This window comes from Mirounga angustirostris, unplaced genomic scaffold (genome assembly GCF_029215605.1).
Source record: "Mirounga angustirostris isolate CCGP_5_RB_7025 unplaced genomic scaffold, mMirAng1.0.hap1 SCAF_13, whole genome shotgun sequence".
In the NCBI taxonomy this organism is placed as follows: Eukaryota; Metazoa; Chordata; class Mammalia; order Carnivora; family Phocidae; genus Mirounga; species Mirounga angustirostris.
In genome coordinates, this window is record NW_026991721.1 from 60,683,903 (window position 1) to 60,706,350 (window position 22,448).

Here is a 22,448-nt window from a genome sequence, read left to right on the forward strand (position 1 = left end):
AAGAAGGTGATGGGTAAGGGTTATAACTAGTCCCTCAGGAAGGAAGAATCTGCGGCAGCACTCAGAACCTGATGTTTATATTTGATTTATCTTTAATTTTGAGCATGCACAGTAGAGTACATATGGCTCTCATTCCTGGATATGCATTGAGACTGTCTTATGACAAGTTCTCCAAAGGCAGAGCCTTAGACAGCAATTCCTATGCAAGTGGTTTAGTGAGGAGTGATGTCCAGGGAAAACTTACAAGGATGAGAGAGAAGCAGGAGAAGCCAGATAGAGCTGTGGGCTCTGCTGCAGGGTGGCTTCATTCTGATCCAACAGGCTGCACTGAAGCCTGGAATGATACTTCAGAGGTGTCCTACCCCACAGCAACAGGGTGTGTTTGTCACTGTTGTCCCTAAATCACTGTTTCCTTCTGTTGTTGGTAATGGGCCACCCTGGGAGTGAGGACATGCTCTCCCCAATAATTCCAGTCAGTTATGTTTCTTTCAGTAGAGAGCAATTTTCAAAAGAGCATGGCTGTGAATGTTAGCAGCTAGCTCTCAGAGAATCTGTTCACTGGCTTGGCAAGAGAGCTCTAGGAAAGGCACAGAAATGTCTGTCTAGCTTTAAAAGTCCCGTTTTACTGTTATTTACTCAGTAGACTGTTGCATCACATCTGCTAGCATTGTGGTTCTGGAATGCAGTGGAGGACATCCAAAGTAAGTGGCTCGCCTAATAGAATTTCTTCTTGAGGATCTTAATTTTTCTCTTGGGTTTTAACCTTAGACAAACAAAGGGCTTTTTGGATAGGTGGCATTTGTTCTGAACCTTGAAGCATGGGCAAGAGTTTGAATAGGAAAACTCAGGAAAAGGGATTTTCAGAAAGAATAGACTTCAGAATGAGGAAAGTACAGAATTTCATCAGGAGACAGTGTATTGAGGGTTATGACAGTAGATATGGGAGAAAAGACTTGACAGCACATTAGGTAGAAAATAGCACAGATGGTGGAGGCCAAGCTAATGAGAGAGACAATTAAGAACCATTGTGAATCTCATGAATGGCAGAGCAGGGACTAGGGATTTTCTTTTTCAGCAAGGTCCTCCTTAGCAGAGTGGCCTCAGGAGAAAGAAATCACAGTGCTCATGCTGCATGTTCATTTTCTTCCTATTCGCCTTCTTCTGAACATTTCCCCAGGCAGTAGCTTCTCAAGACCCGCCAGCCCCTTGCCCTGTGTTTAGGGCAGAGGAGATCTAAGGGACTTGGCACATTTTCAGAATTATAAAATAATGACATTTTACTTCCTGTAAAGTTACTTCCCCTGAGGGAATATCTACATCCCAAGATATATATATAGATATATATATAGATATAATAATTATTTTTTAAAGATTTTATTTATTTGACAGAGAGAGAGACACAGTGAGAGAGGGAACACAAGCAGGGGGAGCAGGAGAGGGAGAAACAGGCTTCCCGCTGAGCAGGGAGCCTGATGCAGGGCTCGATCCCAGGACCCTGGGATCATGACCTGAGCTGAAGGCAGGTGCTTAACAACTAAGCCACCCAGGTGCCCCCCAAGATATATTTTTAACAAGTTGAGTTTCCATCATTTTGATTGTCAAAGAAGAAGTGCAAACATCATTGGAAAGTCTCTATGGTAGGTCAAGATTTAAAAACCTTTTTGAGGACATCACACTGGGTATTAGATCACAGAGCACAAGACTTCTGGTTTCTAAAGCAGTGGTCTCTAGATAATGGTCTCCAGTGGAAGAACTCTCATTAAAATCTTCATGGTGCTTAGTTCCATCCTTAAGGAATGGAGAAGACACAGCCTTTTGTGTGATAGGAGACTCTAATGTCAAAGGGGACAATCACCTGAAAACTTATCCCTGCATGAGGGGATACATGAACTCATAGGAAGAACTGCAGAAAACCATACTTGAGTTGCAAGAGCGTAAGTTCTTCCTCCAGCTTAATATCTTACGATTTTATAGGACTGGGAGGTGATCCTCCTTCCACGGAAGGTAGGAATTTTAGAGTTGCTTTACTCCCTACAATGAACATTTTTCTATATCCTCTAATAATTAAGTACCCACAGTGTTAATAGCCTGTTAGAAGGTATTAAAGAAACTGTGGCCTCAGAGAAGCTGGAAATCAAGAATGTTGTCAATTCCCTACTCGTGGTAGAGATGGAATCCAAAACTCTCCACAGGGGAAGATTTGAAGAACTGAAAACAAAGAATAGGATAGTAAACTGAAGGTAAAATCCAGGTTAATAAAGAAGGTAAGGCTTGGGAAAAACAAACAGAAGAGATGGAGAAATGGATAGGCATCTTGCTCTCCAGTGCCTACCAGTATATCATCAGGAAGAATGGAAATGATGTCATATTGACATAATCTTCTATCACCACTGTACTAGAATAGAATGAAAAAAAAAACCCCAGAATTTACCAACAACATATATGAAAAGAAAGTATCATGAAAGTCGAATGTTTTCAATCAAAAATAATGAGAAATGTGCAGAGTACATACACCCTCACATCCTGGACATTTCTCAAAGGCTTGCAAAAAACTCGTAGTGGATATGAGCAGAGATGTGTTGTTTTCAAAAGACTTCTCCAGCAATACTGGTGTGCCCCTTAGCAGATGATCACTTAAGTTGGTCAAATGTGATTCAATACCTCACTATAAACATGGTCATAATAATGGCACTTACTTATTTCTTAGGATAGCTGTGAGGATGTAGGAGATTGTATAACTGACTCATGCAATAAAGATTAGAAGTTATTAGAGTTATCTGGTGTGTAAGCAAAGGGGATCTAAAAGAAGTCTACATTGAAGAGATGTAGCGTGATTATAGATAGAACATAGAAAAGCTGGTGGTAGGGGGTGCCTGGGTTGCCTCAGTCAGTTGAATGTCTGACTCTTGGTTTTGGCTCAGGTCATGATCTCAGGGTCCTGAGATCAAGCCCCACGTTGGGCTCCAAGCTCAATGGGAAGTCTGCGTAAGATTCTCTCTCTTCCTCTACCCCTCCCCCTCATGTGCTCACTCTCTCTCTCTCTCTCTCAAATAAATAGGGGTGCCTGGGTGGCAGGGTCAATTAAGCATCTGCCTTCAGCTCAGGTCACAATCTTGGGGTCCTGGGATTGAACCCTGTGTGGGGCTCCCTGCTCATCGGGGAGCCTGCTTCTCCCTCTCCCTCTGCCCCCCCCCACTCATGCTCTCTCTTTCTCAAATAAATAAAATCTTTAAAAATAATAAAATAAATCTTTAGAAAAGCTGGTGGTATGTGAAGGATAGAACTAGAAGAGGAAAAGGTGAGGCTGTTACAGAAATTCAAATGAGAGGTAGCATAGAATGCAGGAGACATTTTTTAGTTAAGATCCTAGAATCTAGAAAATGTAGGCAACAAGAGAGAATGAGGAATCAAATTAATCTAAGCAAGGGCCTGAAAAATGAGTAAAAGTCTGATAGGAAATAAAATGGTGCAGGGGAAACAGAGGCAGAGGGAATACCATGTAAAAAGGCACAGCAGCATGAGGATCATGCTCTGCGCGGGAACAGGAGGGTGCAGCTGCCTGTTTGGTTGGGTAGAAGGAGCCAGGAGCAGTATTTAGGCACCAGTTGTGATGAGGATTGGACATCATGCTGGGGTATTTGGATTTTCTCCTATACACAGTGTGTAGCTATTCACTATTTTTGACACTATCAGTGACTTAACATATCCTGTGTTTAGGAATCTAACATCTGGGACGCCTGGGTGGCTCAGTTGATTAAGCGACTGCCTTCAGCTCAGGTCATGATCCTGGAGTCCCGGGATCGAGTCCCACATCAGGCTCCTTGCTCGGCGAGGAGCCTGCTTCTCCCTCTGACCCTGCCCCCTCTCATGTACTCTCTCTCATTCTCACTCTCTTAAATGAATAAATAAATTAAAAAAAAAAAAGGAATCTAACATCTGATCACAGGGTAGTGAACGAAATGAAAATGCAACAGATTTGTGACTAATGGACAACTATGCAGGTACCATTTTTACCCTGTGGGAAAGGTCCAGGACAATAGCAGGGGAAATAAAAACAAAAACAAAAAACAAACAAAAAACACAAAAATGGGGGCAAACAGACATCTGGAATTTTGGAAGTGACTTATTGGTAAAAAGATGAGGAAGGAGGGGCGCCTGGGTGGCTCAGTTGGTTAAGCGACTGCCTTCAGCTCAGGTCATGATCCTGGAGTCCTGGGATCGAGTCCCGCATCGGGCTCCCTGCTCGGCAGGGAGTCTGCTTCTCCCTCTGACCCTCCTCCCTCTCATACTCTCTGTCTCTCATTCTCTCTGTCTCAAATAAATAAATAAAATCTTTAAAAAAAATAAAAAAAAGATGAGGAAGGAGTCAAAACGGGTCTGATGGTGACTCTGATGTGTATAGTATAACTCAATCTGGAAATACAGGAGGAAACTCTGACATGTGGGGGAAATATGGTCAGGTCTGTTCTGAAAATCTTGCATTCAACACTTAAACACTCCCACTGGAAATGTGCCAGAAGTTATTGGAGATTCGTTTTTGGTAGTAGCAGAAATTGGAGAGTTACACAAGGTAAGTGGTAGCTGAAGCAATGAGAATGGAAAAACATTCCCTTTAGAGGTAAATAGGGAAACCTTCAGAGGAAAAGTAGCATGATATGGTCTCAAAGACAAGCCATATGGTCTAGGTTGAAGATTGCTCGGGTGGATGAGTTTGCCACATAGGATCTTTGTGTTGGCTGTGAACTGTGCACATACTGTTCTCTCCTCTGATCTACACCTATTGATGACTTATTGACATTCTAGTCTCCATTTAAGCATGTCACCTCCTCGGAGAGGGGGCTTCTCTGACTTCATAGACAAAAGCAGTCATTCACTCTCACATTACAGAGATCCTATGTGTCTGGTTCCATGTCCTTTCCCATGTGTAAAAATGCCTGGCACATCATATACATTTAGTCAATATGTATTGAATGAATTCACGGCTTCTATAGTCACTTAACCACTCCGTAACTTGCTTTCATTGTTTTAGAAATCAGAATGAAAATTCTACATAGACTTGTGAGGATTACATGAGACAGCTCTATCTCACTCCAGCACGTTATAGGTATTAAGTGGGTGCTGGTTACCTGGCCTGACTCCTCTTGTATTCTTTGCCCAAACTACAATGCAAATAGAAAACAGCAACTCTTCAACCATCAATGTATTTGTTTTCTTCTGTTTTTAATCTTTATGATTCCTACGGAATAATTTCCAGTCAGGGTTTATCTTTTTCTCTTGTACACTCCTTCAGTTTCCACTGCTGATTATTTACTATTTTTCTTTCCTTTCAACTTTAATAGTGACTGAAATTAGAATTAAAATTCTGTTGTCTTCCTATCACTTTTCTGTCCTCACCTCTTATAAGATCAGATGCTGAATGAACAATCTAAATAGAAATGTGATTGGCCAAATTGACCTAAAGAATTTGAGTTGATTCTATTCAGGTCTGTACTTCAAAGTAAGCCATATAACAAGTATACCTGCTAGAAAATGTCCTGGATGTTTTGCTAAAAACTCAAAAGTTGACTAGAATGTTATGACCAGAATATGCCATTCTAGAATGAGACAGTACCTTCAAAATCATTTCACTTCAAACTAGGCCATTATATTAGGCATCTGGAAAAAAAATTTCAATGAGAAATTCTTAAGAACTTAAAAATTATTGATATGTATTAAGAGCTGATATTATATATCTCAAGCTCCAAATACTGCCATTGGATAGAACCTAGCAGAAGTTATACATTGCATTCATTTTTAAAAAATTTTTTATTGTTATGTTAATCACCATACATTACATCATTAGTTTTTGATGTAGTGTTCCATGATTCATTGTTTGTGCATAACACCCAGTGCTCCATGCAGAACATGCCCTCTTTAATACCCATCACCAGGCTAACCCATCCCCCCACCCCCCTCCCCTCTAGAACCCTCAGTTTGTTTCTCAGAGTCCATAGTCTCTCATGGTTCGTCTCCCCCTCCGATTTCCCCCGCTTCATTCTTCCCCTCCCGCTACCTTCTTCTTCTTCTTCTTTTTTTTTTTTCTTAACATATATTGCATTATTTGTTTCAGAGGTACAGATCTGTGATTCAACAGTCTTGCACAATTCACAGCGCTTACCAGAGCACATACCCTCCCCAGTGTCTATCACCCAGTCACCCCATCCCTCCCGCCCCACCCCCGACTCCAGCAACCCTCAGTTTGTTTCCTGAGATTAAGAATTCCTCATATCAGTGAGGTCATATGATACATGTCTTTCTCTGATTGACTTATTTCGCTCAGCATAACACCCTCCAGTTCCATCCACGTCGTTGCAAATGGCAAGATCTCATTCCTTTTGATGGCTGCGTAATATTCCATTGTATATATATATATACCCCATCTTCTTTATCCATTCATCTGTCGATGGACATCTTGGCTCTTTCCACAGTTTGGCTACTGTGGACATTACTTTGCATTCATTTTATTCCTACAGTTTTCACCTTTGGAGCTGCTTCATTATGATGCACTGATGAAAAAGGATTGCATTGACTTCCCTAAATTCTTTAAATGTCATATTCATTTTAATCAATAGTTTACTAAGCACTCCTAAGTACCAGGTTGCTAGTCAATCTCAAAAAGCATTTGAAAATGTGGCATCACAAAATCCAGTGGGTGAGAACAAAGCAGTTTTATTCATGTTTTCCTGCTTATGTGTAGATCCTGACTGGAAAAGAGAGAGATAAGAGTGCTTTTGTGAGTAGAATCCATGAAGATATTTGGTCATTTATACAGATTCTCCTATTAGCATCCTTCTCATCATGCTGACTCCTGAACTTGACTTCAGTCAGGTACATTTAGGGTCCCTTTCTCAGGCTCTCCCATGCAGGGTTGCCTGAAACTTGCCCCGGTTTTCTTGACTAAAGTCTAGGTGATATCTGTGCTGCAGCAGCTTTTTACAATCATCTCAGAGGTTTAGCCTCCAGAAGCTCTGAATCTGTGGAAGACAGTTGCTGCCTGCACCACGAGGATGGGCAATCACACCACAGTGAGCACATTCCTTGGCAATCACACCACAGTGAGCACATTCCTCTGTGGGGGTTTTCCAGTTTCCCAGACTTGCAGGGTCTTCTCTTTGTGATGATTTTCTTCTCCCATGTGACCATCCTAGCTGCAAATGTTTCCATAATGGCGGCCATCAGACTCAGTCACAGCCTTCATACCCCCATGTACTTTTTCCTCTGTGGCTTATCCTTTTCAGAAGCCTGTCCCACTATAGCAATCATCCCCCACATGTTAGTGGACTTGTTCTCTGACAGCAAGACCATTTCTCTTTTTTTTTTTTTTAAGATTTTATTTATTTATTTGACAGAGAGAGAGACAGTGAGAGCAGGAACACAAGCAGGGGGAGTGGGAGAGGGAGAAGCAGGCCTCCTGCCGAACAGGGAGCCCGATGTGGGACTCGATCCCAGGACCCTGGGATCATGACCTGAACCGAAGGCAGACGCTTAACGACTGAGCCACCCAGGCACCCCAAGACCATTTCTCTTCCTGAGTGTGCCACACAGATGTCTTTTTTCTTTGGTTTAGCAGCCAATAACTGCTTCATCATAGCTGCCATGTTCTATGACCATTATACTGCCATTCACGACCCACTGCACTACCCCATCTTGATGACCCATAAGATCTGCTTTCAGTTCATCAAGGCCTCTTGGATGGTTGGGTTCCTGGTTTCCCTGTGCATCGTCATCATTGTGTTCAACTTGTCTTTCTGTGACTCCAACATCATCCAGCACTTCTTCTGTGACATCTCAGCTGTGGTCTGCCTTGCCTGTGACTACACCTCCCGTCAGGAAAGGGCTATTTTTGTGCTCTCTGCCTTTGTGTTGGTGGGCAGCTTTGTCTTCATCACGATGTCCTATGTCTTCCTTGTGTCCACAGTTGTGAAGATGCCCTCTGCCCAGGGGAGGGATAAGGACTTCTCCACTTGCTCCTCCCACCTCACTATGGTGTGCATACATTACGGATTTGCTGGCTTTGTCTACCTGAGGCCCAGGGACAGGGATTCGTTGCGTGAGGACATGCTGATGGCTGTCACATATGCAGTGCTGACAACTTTGCTGAACCCCATCGTGTACAGTCTCAGAAACAAAGAGATGCAGATGGCCCTGAGGAAGGTACTAGGCAAGACAGATAGGCTCATCCCTCAGATGGTGAATAAAAGGACACTGGACATTTAAAAATGTATAGACTGCTAATAAATAAAAGTAGAAAAAGTGGAGTATTTCCAATGAAATCGTCTCTTTGTGTACAAAGCAATTACAGTATTAACTAATTACCTAAAATATCCTGACATCACCATTTCTCTAGTACAGTGTATAGTTTTAAAATATGTGTAAATATGTTTGTGTGTGGTGTACACATATATACATATGAGCATCCTTAAAGAATCCAAACTTGTTTTGTAATACAGTATTTTCATGATAGGTATCTGGTGTCTTTTCTAAGAACTTTCTGACTAGCCCTGTATCTTGAACATTTCTCCTACTTTTTTCTAAAGGTTTATAGTTTATAGTTGTTACATCCAGGCCCATGTTCTATTTTGTGTTAGTCCTTATGTAAGGTGTGAAGTTTATGTCAAGGTGCTTCTGCCCTCCATGGGTGTCTCATTGCTCCAGCACTGTTTGTTGAAAGGCCTTCCTTCTTTCATTGGATTGCTTTGGTACCTTTTTAAGAAAAATCAGTTGGGCACGCTTGTGTGGGGTCTTTCTCTGGCTTCTCTAGTCAGCCTCTGTGATTTGTGTGTCTAATCTTCCACCAGTAACACCCTGTCCTGATGACTGTAGCTAAGGAGTAAGCCTTAATATCACGTGAAGTGATTCTTCCCACCTTATTCTTGTCTTTCAAAATTATTTTATATATTCTAGGACTTTTCCTTTTTAGTAATGTAAGCATTTAGTGCTGTAAATTTCCCTCTCAGCACCGCTTTATCTCAATCTCCCATGTTTTGATATGTTGCTTTTTATTTTCATCTGTTATATGTATTTTTTTAAGTACTGAAGTCCCAGGTCTTTTTTTGTCATTTATTTTCTGAGAACTTCCTTTAGCAATTACTTAAGATAGCTTGACAAAGCTATCTTATGAGAATAAATTCTCATAGCTTTCTTTCATCTGACATATCTTTATTACTCCATTTCTGAAGGTGACGTTTTGCCAGTCATAAATTTACATTTGACAATTCTTTTCTTTTAGCCCAGACAGTCCCTCACTTATGATGGTTTTGACTTGTGATTTTTTGCCTTTACATTGATGTGAAAGCTATATGCATTTAGCAGAAACCATACTTCAAATTTTGAATTTGCATCTCTTCCATCACTCATGATGCGGGGCAGCAGCATGGAGCCACAACTCCCAGTCAGCCACACAATCAGGAAGTAAATAACTGATCCACACACAACTGTTCTGTAATTATACAACCATCTGCTTCTCACTTTCTGTACAGTATCCAATAAATTACGAGAGAGTCAACACTTCATTATAAAATAGGCTTTGTGTCAGATGATTTTGCCCAATTGTAGGCCAATGTTAGTGTTCTGAGCATGTTTAAGGATGTTCTGTAGGTTGGGTGTATGAAATGCCTTTTCAGCCCTGTTGAGGTGTAGCTGCAAGCACCATGTCAGTGTGTGTGTTCACCTTCCTATTGAGCGCTACTGACACAACTCTAGCAAAACGCTCCCAGCAGATGGTTGAGATGGAAGTCCAGCTGCCCACTCTGCCCTGATGGCTCTTTCTTAGTGATAATATGACACTGGCTACATGCCTTCTTGCCCCCAAGTAAGCTCAGTTCCTTGTTGAGTTCCACTGCCACTAGGAAAGGGGGAAGTAGAGAGCAGGTTCATTCTGCCCTATCATTGCAGGGTGCGGGTGAAAGCTCAGCTCAGTGGGTGTACTCCCAAGTAGGGCTGGAGGCAGGGTGAGCAGAGTACCATTAGCCCCACCTCACAATCCCTCATTAAGTCTCATGCTGCCAGGTGACAGTGGAGGCTCATTTCCCCACTGGACCTGACTGACATTACCTGGGCAAGGGAATCAGAGGGTGGGTGGGGGGAACATAAGCAACCTGCTTGGCCCCACTGAAACCTGGGGGTGGATGGCGGGTACGATTTTCCATAGGTATTTGTCTGGAGTAAGGTAGATATGGCCAAAATGTTTTATATTCTGTTAAGGCCACTCTTTCCCAGTTCTTTGGTTAGGAGAAACTGGGTTTTCTTAGGGTTCTTTTTGTCTGTGTCTCTTGGTGGTTCTGGATGGGAGGCTTCTGTAGTATGCTGTCCAGGATATAAGGAAACCCAGGGACTCACTGCTGTGTTGTTCCTCAGGTCCCCAAATCCCTAGGAGGCTGCCTTCTTCTTTCTACCTTTAGAATCTTCCTATGCTTATTTGTTTTATCTGTAACAGATTTTTTTGTGTTTGGGGTGTGTGTGTGTGTGTGTGTGTGTGTGTGTGTGTGTGTGTGTAACAAGAGGGGAGGACCTGAGAGGAATGGAGCTACTTCATCTTCAGTGGAACCAGAAGTCTATGCTTTAAAAAATTTAGAGATATTTATCTACCTCCTAATTTATTTTGTGCCAGAAAGTTGGTCATTAGACCAAGTTAGCCTGACATATCCAACAGAGAAATCTCTCCCCTGAACTCTGAACAATAAGGGTTGACTGGAAAGGAATGTATCTGGGACAGATGAAAGTCCTCTAGTGGTGAAGTTGTCTTGATGAGCCCCACACCCCAGTCTGTCAGAGAGTATATGCCTTAAAAGAAGGCAAAATATTCAGAGGATATTTGTGACCTTGAGGTTTTGCTTAACCTTTATATGCCTCAGTCACATCCTCTGTAAAATACAGATTAAGAAACAAAAAAAAACTTCATAAGGTTATTCTGAGGATTAATTAGGTCAATATGTGTAAATCCCTGAGAACAGTACCTGGAATGTGGTAAACACTCTCATAGTGTTAGCTCCTATTGCTCACACTGGTACCACTGGTAATACTCCTCTCACTAACATTTGATTTCTAGATCTTCTAACTCTCCACCCATGTAAATACATGAGAGAGACATTATTCAGCAGAGGGTGATTACAAAACTTTTACTAAACAAGGCTGGGATTCTAGTTGCCGATCTGTGAAACGGTGTGGAGGCAGTGGCGTAGCCGTGCTGAGCATGAGTTTGTGCAAAAGCCTGTCACAACTGTAGCAGGATGTGACCCAAACATTTAGTCACTTGCGTCAGGCTGAAGCATTCAGCAGATCAGTGGCCAGGATTCTAAGGCAGCAGAGTCAGTGGTTCACACCAGAGCGAACACTCATTCAGTCATCCATTCCCTTGTTAATTTTTCATTCATTCATTTCAAATATGCATTTTTGCTTACTGTGTGTCATTTACATGTATGGGGAAAGAGCAAAGTCGTGGTGGTAGCTATGGAAGGCTTTCAGCATTGTGGAGAAAACAAATATTAAGTCTGTAAGTGCACTGAATATACTGAAGAAAATATGCAGAGTTCTACAGGTGTACTAAATTGGTTCTGGAGCCTCAAGAAGTCTTCACAGATAGGAAACAACACTCAAGTTGGTATCTATAGCATAAGTAGGTGTTACCAAGGTAAGGGGGGCAGTAATGAATTCAGGTAGGGGCACTGCATGTGAGAGGGTGCTGAGGCAGCAAAGGCTATGGACCTGTTTAAGGATTTAAAAGAAGACCAAATGATTGATTCTTAGAGTTTGGGTATTTGGAGACCAAGGAAGACTGGCAAGAGATAGAAATAGAACAGGGGCTGTATTCAGGACTCTGTGAGTAATTTTAAGAATTATTGCCTTTTCAAATGTTACCAAACATTTAAAGAAGAGTTTAATACCTATTCTACTCGAACTATTCAAAAAATAGAAGAAGGAAAAGTTCCAAATTCATTCCATGAGGTGAGTATCACCCTGATAGCAAAACCAAAGATACCACAAAAAGGGAGAACTATAGGCCAATATCTCTGATAAAAGTATATGCAAAAATCCTCAACAAAATACTAGCAAACAGAATCCAACAATCCATTAAAAAAAAACCATTCACCACAATTAAGCAGGATTCATTCCCAGGATGCAAAGCCAGTTCAATATTCACATATCAATCAACATGATACATCACATCAGTAAGAGAGAGTATAAAAACCATATGATCATCTTAATAGATGCAAAAAAAGCACTGGACAAAGTAGAACATCCATTCATGATAAAAGTAGGTTTAGAGGGAACATACCTCAACATAATAAAGGTCATTTATGAAAAACCCACAGCAAACATCATACTCAAGGGGGAAAAATGACAGCTTTGCCCCTAAGATCAGGAACAAGACAAGGATGTCCACTCTCACCATTTTTATTCAACATAGTACTGGAAGTCCTAGCCTCAGCAATCAGACAAGAAAAAGAAATAAAAGACCTTGCCAAATTGGTAAGGAGGAAGTAAAACTTTCACTATTAGCAGGTGACATGATACTATATGTAGAAAACTCTAAAGACTATACCAAAAAACTACTAGAACTGATAAATGAATTCAGTAAAGTCATAGGATACAAAATAAGCGTGCAGAAATCAATTGTATTTCTATACACTAATAATGAAGCAACAGAAATAGAAATTAAGAAAACAATTCCATTTACAATTGCACCAAAAATAATAAGATACCTAGGAATAAACTTAAACAGTTGAGAGACCTGTACTCTGAAAATTATAAAACACTGATGAAAGAAATTGAAGACAACACAAAGAAATGGGAAGACATTCCATACTCATGGGTTGGACAAACAAATGTTAAAATATCTATACTACCCAAAGCAATCCCTAAGAAAATACCAACAGCATTTTTCATAGAACTAGAACAAAAAAATCCTAAAATTTATATGGAACCACAAAAGATTCCAGATAGCCAAAGAAATTTTGAAAAAGAAAAACAAAGCTGGAGCTATCACAATTCCGGGCTTCAAGTTATATTACAAAAACTGTAGTAATTTAAACAATATGGTACTGGCCCAAAAATAGACACATAGGTCAATTGAACAGAACAGAAAACAGAAACAAACCCACTATGTTTGTTTGAGGATATGGTTAATCCTCGACAAAGCAGGAAAGACGATCCAGTGGGAAAAAGACAGTCTCTTCAACAGTGGTGTTGGGAAAACTGGTCAGCTACATGCAAAAGAATGAAACTGGACCACTCTCTTATACCATACAAAAAATAAATTCAAAATGGGTTAAAGACCTAAATATGAGACCTGAAACCATAAAAATCCTAGAAGAGAGCACAGGCGATAATTTCTCTGACATCACCCATAGCTATATTTTTCTAGATGTCTTCTCAGGCAAGGCAAACAAAAGCAAAAATGAACTATTGGGACTACATCAAAAGAAAAAGCTTCAGCACAGCAAAGAAAACAATCAACAAAACTAAAAGACAACCTACTGAATGGAAGAAGATATTTGCAAATGACATACCTGATAAAGGGTTAGTTTCCAAAACATATAAAGAACTTATAAAACAATACCCAGAAATGAAATAATCCAATTAAAAAGTGGACAGAAGACATGAACAGACATTTCTCCAAAGAAGACATCCAGATAACCAACAGCCACATGAAAAGATGCTCAATAGCACTCATCTTCAGGAAAATGCAAGTCAAAACTACAATGGGATATCACCTCACAGCTGTCAGAATGACTAAAATCAAAACACAAGAAACAACAAGCATTGGTGAGGATGCGGAGAAAGGGGAATGCAAGCTGGTGCAACCACTGTAGAAAACAGTATGGGGGTTTCTCAACAGTTAAAAATGGAACTACCCTATGATCCAGTAATTGCACTACTAGGTATTTACCCCCAAAATACAAATACACTAATTCAAAAGGATACACGCACCCCTATGTTTATAGCAGTATTGTTTATAATAGACAAATTATGGAAGCAGCCCAAGTGTCCATCAATACATGAATGGATAAACAAGAAGTGGTGTGTGTGTGTGTGTGTGTGTATATATATATAAAATGGAATACTACTCCACCATAAAAAAGAATGAAATCTTGCCATTTGCAATAACATGAACGGAGCTAGAGAATATAATCCTAAGTGAAATAAATCAATGGAGAAAGAGAACTACCATATGATCACACTCATATGTGGAATTTAAGAAACAAAACAAATGAGCAAAGGGAAAAAGACAAAGCATGAAACAGACTTAGTTATAGAGAACAATCTGATGGTTACCAGAAGGGAGGTGGGTGGAGGGATGGGTGAAATAGGTGATGGGTATTAAGGAATGCATTTGTCATGATGAGCACTGAGTGGTGTATGGAACTGTTGAATCACTATATTATACATCTGAAACTAATATAACACTGTATGTTAACTATACTGGAATTAAAATTAAGTAAATAAAATTTGCCTTTTTTCTAAGCTCTTTGGGAGATATTAATGAAAGAAGTCATGGTTGTATGGAGAATGAATTGGAAGAACATAAAAGAGGGTAGAGGAAAGCTGGTTAGGGTTGTATTAGGATTATCCAGAGACACAGAACCAATAAAAAATATATATGAATATATAAATACATATACAGAGAGAGAGATTTTAAGGAAGTGGCTCACGTAATTGTTGGAGTTGGCAATTTCAAAATCCACAGTGCAGTCCAGCAGACTTAAAATTCCGTAAGAGTTGATGTTGAAGTCTTGAGTTCAAAGTCATTATCCCTCTTTTTCAGAGGACCTCAGCCTTTTCTCTTCAGGCTTTCAACTGGTTGAACAAGCACCCCCCACATTATGGAGGGTAATGTACTTTACTCAAAGCCTACTGATTAAATGTTAGTTACATCTAAAAATACCTTCACAGCCACACCAAGACTGGTGTTTGACCATAGCTGATCACCATAGCTTAGTCAACACATAAAATGAGCTATCACAGGAGTCCTATTGTAAAATAAATGTATAAGGTGGTAGTTTAAAATACAAGTGCTGACAATGAAATGAAAAGAAGGAGGAAGTAAATATTGGACTCTGAATGTATAATAACATTTTGTGACTGGATGCAGAATGTGAAGGGGAAAAGAAATCCATTTCTCTCAGGGTTCAGAATCCATAAACTGAATGAGGGGCCTCTTCCTGGGATACATAATATTGGAGGGAGCAATTTGGGGTAGGAAATGATACTTCCGTTTGAGATCATCTGTGCTTCAGTTTCATTAGACAAAAATATTTTTGTCTAAAACGTTAAAGAGAGGACTGGAAAAGAGAAATAAGTGTGGTAGTTGTCAGTACATAAAGGTAAGTTAAGCTTCATGGGAAAAACACAATCCCAGTCCCCTCCAGCTTCCTTCACAGGATGTGAGTCTGCCCATGAACAAGTCACTCCAAGAGTTGTCCCTGAGGAGTTCAGGAGTCGTGCTCACTCCCACAGAGAAGTCACCTATCTCACCTGACAGAAGCATTCACAGGTTAGTCAGGGGCATCTTGCCCTGTTCTTTTATGAGGTCCCTGCAACTAGGCTGGAACCAGAGACCCAGAACACAGGCCAGCATTTATGGGTCCACAGAGCCCACCCCCAGCAGATAACCTTACTGCAAAAAAATGTTTCCAGTAATTTTGCTGTCTGGTTCCACTTGGTCATTTCCCCTGAGGATGTACTCAGTCATAATAATTATCATGCTTATTTCAGGATAAACTGCTGTTGAAATGGACTTAGTCTTAAAGGTTTGGAGGTACAATAACCTTAGCTAATACAGAGAACTGCTTTTGAAAAATATGAATAAAAGTTATGATTTTCAGTTGATTAGATACGTTTTCATGTGAACCAATTTGTGTTTATAATTTAAATTAAAATTAATTTTGTTAAAGGTAACTCACTATAAGCCTCTGATTTACAAATTGATATCAGAAAATCCACCCTCTACTTTACTCTAAAAAGCTCCATGCTGGCTGACATATGGACTGACATGTTTAGACCACAGACACTCAATATCCTTTTTATTATTATATTTATGGTATATTATTTTATCAAATACTATAAAATAACAAGCTTCACTAAGAAAATACTTTCCTGCCCAGCTCTCTCCTCAGAGCCCCCTTCATCTCACTGTTCCTGAGGCTGTAGATAAGGGGGTTCAACATGGGGATCACCACCATGTAAAACACAGACACCACCTTGTTCTGGTCAGTCGAGTAGCAGGACTTGGGCATCACATGAATGAATGTGATGGTCCCATAGAACAGAGTGACCGCTGTGAGGTGGGACGTGCAGGTGGAGAAGGCCTTGTGGCATCCCTCAGTGGAGCGCATCTTCAGGATGGTGATGAGGATACAGATGTAGGAGACCACTATGATGCACACCATGACCACAATGATGGAGCCAGCCGTAAATGAGGGGACAACTGCAGGGATACTGCTATCAGGAGAGTTTAACTAAAGGAGCAAAATCACAGAAAAAATGATTGACTTGATTTGGTCCACAGAAGAGTAAAAGAGAAGCAAATAGTGAAAGAGGAAGCATTGAGAAAACCACCTATGTAAGTCACTGCGAGTAGGCAAACACAAACTTGCGTGCACATTTTGGTTGAATAAAGCAGTGGGTTGCAGATTGCCATGAAGCGATCATATGCCTTGGCAGCCAGCAGGAAGCACTCACTTGACCCAAAGAAAACAGGTGAACGCAGCTGGATGGCACATCCAAGATACGCGATCGTATTTCTCTCCACCAGGAAGTTTATAAGCATGTTGGGTGTGACAGAAGATGAATAGCCTAAGTCAGCCAAGGCCAAGTGGCTCAGAAAAAAATACATACGGTGGTGAAGCTGAGAGGAGATCCTGATCAGAATGATTGTGCTAAGGTTGCCAGATATGGTCACCAGGTAGACACAGAGGATGATCATGAAGAGGATGACTTGAAGGACAGGGTCGTCAGTTAGGCCCAATAAAATGAACCCTGTCCCTGCAGTGTGGTTCCCACCCTCCAGGGAATCCATGAGGCAATGTAGCAGCTCCCCAAATGAACCTGTGGTGAGAACATTACAGGAGTTAGAAATTCGATGGCTTCATTTTCATTAATGCACAAAGAGGTTATTATAAACAAGTAAATATTCAAATTAAGTTTGGACTTTTTTTTTTTACTTCAGAGTAAAAAATTTAATATTTTACATATAGTTTTAGAGTAAAAAGTTTATGTATTTATGTATATGAGTATTCTCTATTTTAAGAATTCAGCAGAAACTAGGAAACCTTCAAATAATGTACCCTTTTCTCTTTATTTATAAAATGTATTTAAAGTAGCTTTAAAGCTAAAGATTAAAAACATAAGACTTACATAAAGAACAAAAGGAATGGTAAGCATAACAGAAAGAATGAAAATGTGTATAATAGCCTATATTTACACATTTTAATGGAGTCTTGAGTAATAGCTAACGTTATTGAATGCTTACTAAGTAGTGGGCACAGGGTTAAGAATTTTGTATATATAGCTGTACTTTAATTTCTATGAAATAATATTAAACATTTTTGTATGATTTATAGATGAGGAAACTGACCTTGAAAATACTAAGTAATTTATCTAAGTTTACGTAGCATGTGGTAGAATCAAAATAGGAATCCCAGACAGTTTGAATCTAGTTCATTCCTTTGGTAGCTATGCTATAAATGCAATTAAATAATATTTAAGATGAAGCAGAGTCTCTTGGAAATGGGTGGATAACAAATTACCCTTTCTACTTGAGGATAGCTAACATATAAAAAAGGTACTAATCACAAAGTTTACAGTATCAGTAAAACAAGACCATCTTTTAAAAAGGAGAAATACAATTTTCTTGATAGGACAAAGAAGAAATAAAAAGGAATTTCAAATTAAGGTTATAAATGAAAAGTCACCTATTGTAAATTTATTATGTACATGTAATATTTAAAGTATTGTCTTATTAAGTAGATTATATGTCAATCTAATTGCTATGCAAAACATATGATTAATATCTAGGATATAATTAAACTACATTTATTCAGACAAATCATTTTCTAAGGTAGCAATGTTCTCTCATTGGAGAATTATAGAATAAAATAATTTTATTTTCAACATAATGTACAACTGAATGAAGTTCTAGCCTGAAAAGTTAAGAAGTTTACCCATGTCCACCCAGCGAGTGGCCAGATTGAATCTCTTCTGGCTTTATATTCTAGACTTTGTCCATTGTATCTGCTTGTGTGTAAGCTAAAGCATTCAGAACAATAAGTAAAGGAAGTCTTTCCGCAAGATATTTACTAACAGGAAGTCCCCAAAGCATCTCAAGGCTAGTGAATTCAGTAGCATTATTGTTGAGTTCCAAGTGTATTTAGATGGTGTAAGAAGACCATGTGAGTTTCTGGTCTCAGGAGTGGATAAATGATGAATCCTTGTACCTGGAAGTATGCCTATTTATATGCACTAAATAGGCCGCAGAAATGTAGATTAACTCAGCTAAGGTCACCTGTTAGCCAACTGCTGGGTTACATCTGCCCTGTTTATCCACAATGACTTGAGAGTACAGATACAACTTGAGAGAATAGTATTAAGTCACGAAAGCCAAAATCCTAACTCTTGAAATAAGAATTCATTCGTCCTAGAGCAAGAAATTCAGTCATTGTTATACAGCAGCCTTGCTATCTTATATTACTGTTTGTCTTTGGGAAGAAATCTCTGAAGATTCTAGAGATTGAACTGTGAATTTAAAAGCACCAGAGATCATTATCACATTCTTCAGTGAATATGGAGCAGTTCCCTTCACACAGACACAGCTCATCTTTAAGGGTTCTGTCAATTCTCAAGTAATCTTTTTGTTTTTGTTTTTTTTATCTAGATATTGGTGCCCTTTCATTTGATAATTACTGGGAGTGTAATATAATAAATTATCTCATGGCTGAATATTGGCTCCAAGTGTACTTTGATATTTCAGGTTAAGGAATACTAAAATTATGAAATATAACTTTAGCTCCACTCATTCAAAATGTGTTCATTTTGGGCGTATTTTATAGTGATACCTCCATTAGGTACATGGGGTAACAGGGTGGAATGCCATGGAAGGTTGAATTTTAAATAAGACAATTTTTAAACATGTATACATTTTTTCCTAGCAAAAAGTATTAAATGAGTATCTTTAAAATTGTATATACGTAGGGAACTCTGTAGTATAAAGATGTTTGGGATGACTTCCTGATCAGACTTGGCCTGCATGCCTCAAAGGTATGACTACTGGCTAGTGGTTTATCCCACAAGAAGGATGATGATAGAAACAGCTGTCTTCAACCTGAACACTCAGTCTAATTCTCTTGCTAAACCAAATTGTGGAAAGTCCTATCTCCCCTTCCTGATACACTCTTGATGGACTTTCGAGTAATAATACTAGCCAACCTTTGTTCACATTTGACTCCTTACCAAACACGGCGCTTGATTTTTTGCTTATTTTCTCATTTAATCCTCACAATAATTTGGTGCTAAGTATTTCCATTATTTTAACTTTACCAAGAGAAAGCTGAAGCTTAGATTAAGCCACTTGTCCACATGCGCTCAAATGGTCGAACTAAATCCTGGTTCAAAATTCAGGTCAGACTAAATGCTAGAAGGTGTAGTTTTAACTAGAACTGCCGTCCAGGCAACTTCAAGACTTGAGTGCCTCAGTGATAACCACTGGTTCCCAGCCAGTCCTTGATTTAGTTTTCTCTCTCCCCTTAACACTGCCTAATTCCCTAAAACTGGCAGGGCCTACAGTCTGTCCCTGAGTGATGTAGTTTTTGGAATGTTGGTGAGGTTGGTGGGGCCTGAAACCGACAGCCAAGAAAGAATTCTTGAGACATCTTTAGTGCAAAATGGTGGTTTTATTAAAGCTCAAGGACAGGATCCTTGGGCAGAAAAAGCTGCTGTCCCTGGATTGTGAGGGGCAACTGATTATATACTTTAGGGTGGGGAGAAGTAACAGGAAGTTCCAAAAGGACTTTCATATGCTGAAGAAGACTCACAGGATACCAGGAGACCTTGCTATTGTTAAACTAAGGCTGTTTTTCCCTCTAGCAAGGCATTAACATTAAGACAGTTGGGAGCGTCCTGGAGAAGGGTCATACTCCACATGACTCAAGATTTGTCAGTGGATTGCAGATTATGAGGACATTTAATTTTATCTACATTTCTTCTGCCTTTGTTTCCCACATCACTGAGAACCAGGCCAATACTCAGGATCCTAATTTCCAGGACTGTGTTCATCAATAACCAGCTCCTGTTGATTTTACCTCCTAAGTGATGTAGGAAAGACATTAGGATTCAAAGCTAACAGCCAAGAAAGAATTCTTGAGAAGTATTTGGTGCAAAAAGGTGGTTTTATTAAAAGCACGGGGACGGGCCCTGTGGGCAGAAAGCGGCACTGGGGTCATGAGGAGTGGCCAATCATATACTTTCAATGTAGGAGGGGGTTAAGGATAGTGTAGGTCTCTAAGGAATTTTGGAAGCAAGGTTTCCAAGACCTTGAGGGGGCTAGCTATTGTTGGGAAAAGGTCATTTATTACCGTCTAATAAAACCTTAGTCATGAGATCCTTCAGATGTATATCGGTGGGCCATATGCTTGGGGGATGATTGCCAACACATATCTTGGGGGGTTTAGAGATAAAGGAAATTTCTAAAGGAGTTTTTATATGTTAAAGTAGACTTACAGGATCCTGGCTGGGAGAGGGGATTGGGCTAAAATTGCCTTTTGCCCTTAGCAAAGTATTAACATCGAGACAGTTGAGTCCTTAGAGGAAAGTCCTTAGAGGAATGTCACTCTGCCTGTTTCAAGGACTTGTCAATGGGCTGTAGGTATTAAGGAAATTTAATAATTTTTCTTTTCCTTTGTTTCCCATATCACTAAGTTCCTATCAAATGTGTCCACTTCTTTGCCTCTCAACACTGCAATAGCTATCCTTATTGATTTTCCTATAAGCACATTTGGCCTTCCACACAATAGCCAGAGGGAGTTATTAAAAAGATTTAATATTATTCACTTTTGCACTATCAAATAATTATATGCCCTTAGTTAAAATGGCTCATAAAGAAAACAATGGCCCACTGAGCAGTTCTTCACAAATCCAAATTCCTACTCCCAGCAGGGAACAACTTTTGACTCTTTAAACTAGTTCATGTTTGAGATACCTCAGTGTCTGTAGATCATATGCTTTCCTAAAGAAAAATTAGGATTTCTATCTGTGTTCGGCGTGTGATATTGTGATGAATAATAAGAAATATATGTTTGGTCTTAGTCTTGGTTTCTAGCACAGAGCTCTTAAAACCTTCAGAATTTCCTAAGTGGTGAGAGCAACCAGGAGCCTTTTGTTATGTTAATGAGGTGACTCTGGGCATGCACTTCAGGGATTGGGGCTTGGGGCTGTAGCCCGGGGGAAACAACCATGTGATTAGAGGGGTGGAACTTCTGGGGAGGCGAGAGGGGCTGGGTACTGAATCAGCTAAACAATCATGCCCAGGTAATGAAGCTTCCATAAAACCCCAAAGGAAGGGGCCGGGAGAGGTTGGTGAACTCATGGAGATTTGGGGAGAGTGGCGTGCGCAGAGAGCACGGAAGCGCCACACCCTTTCCCCATGCCCTATGCGTCTCTTCCATCTGGCGGTTCCTGAGTTATATCTTCACATAATAAATCGGTAATCTAATATGTAAAATGTTTCTTTGAGTTCTGTGAGCTGCTGTAGCAAATTAACCAAACCTGAGGTGGGGGTTGTAGGAACCTCTAAACTACAGCCAGTGGGTCAGACGCACAGGTGGTACCTGGGTTTGGGATTGGCAGCTGAAGTTAGGTGATGGGGGGCGGGAGGAGTTTTGTGGGACTGTGCCTTTAAGGTGTAGGGTCTGATGTTATCTCCAGGTAGATAATGTCAGAATTGAGTTGAATTGTATGACACTCAGTCAATGTCCAGAGAATTACCTGGTGGTCCTGGGGAGGATCCTCCCCCTGCATTGGAATTAATGCCCAGAACTTTTACTGCTATTTTCCCTATTTATTTAATTTGAAGATAATTGTTACAAGGAGAAAAACAGTGATTTTTCCAAGTCTGAGAATTGCTACAGATATTATTGGTTGAGTTAATTATAACAAGGTCAGAACAGAATAATCAAGGGTTAGATATCAAAACAATAAATTTAGTTCAATATTCTACAAAGAGAAAACAAAAATTAATACTTTCTCACAGCTGGCAAGTATCAAGTTTGAAAGATATAGAGCAATAAACAAGTAGAGCTAAAGTGGAATCTCACAGGCAACTTTCTTAAAAGTAAGCATCTCAACTTTATTCTAGCTATGTAAGTTATAAATACCACCCCCTCAAAATAGGTCTTTAGTTCCTTTAGTCATATACATGT

The 22,448-nt window shown here is 39.9% G+C and overlaps 2 protein-coding genes across 2 annotated transcripts; one reads left to right on the plus strand and one right to left on the minus strand.

Moving 5' to 3' along the window:
* The first annotated feature begins 7,046 nt into the window (after nucleotides 1-7,046).
* On the plus strand, nucleotides 7,047-8,256 carry LOC123858032 (olfactory receptor 10T2-like). Its single transcript, XM_045895299.2, is given in 3 exon segments — nucleotides 7,047-7,104; nucleotides 7,107-7,334; nucleotides 7,550-8,256. Coding segments are annotated over 3 exon segments (993 nt in total).
* A 7,862-nt stretch (nucleotides 8,257-16,118) lies between these two features.
* LOC123856622 (olfactory receptor 5P76-like) lies at nucleotides 16,119-17,056 on the minus strand. The gene is given in 3 exon segments (XM_045892770.1): nucleotides 16,119-16,485; nucleotides 16,487-16,558; nucleotides 16,560-17,056. Coding segments are annotated over 3 exon segments (936 nt in total).
* Nucleotides 17,057-22,448: the final 5,392 nt, after the last annotated feature.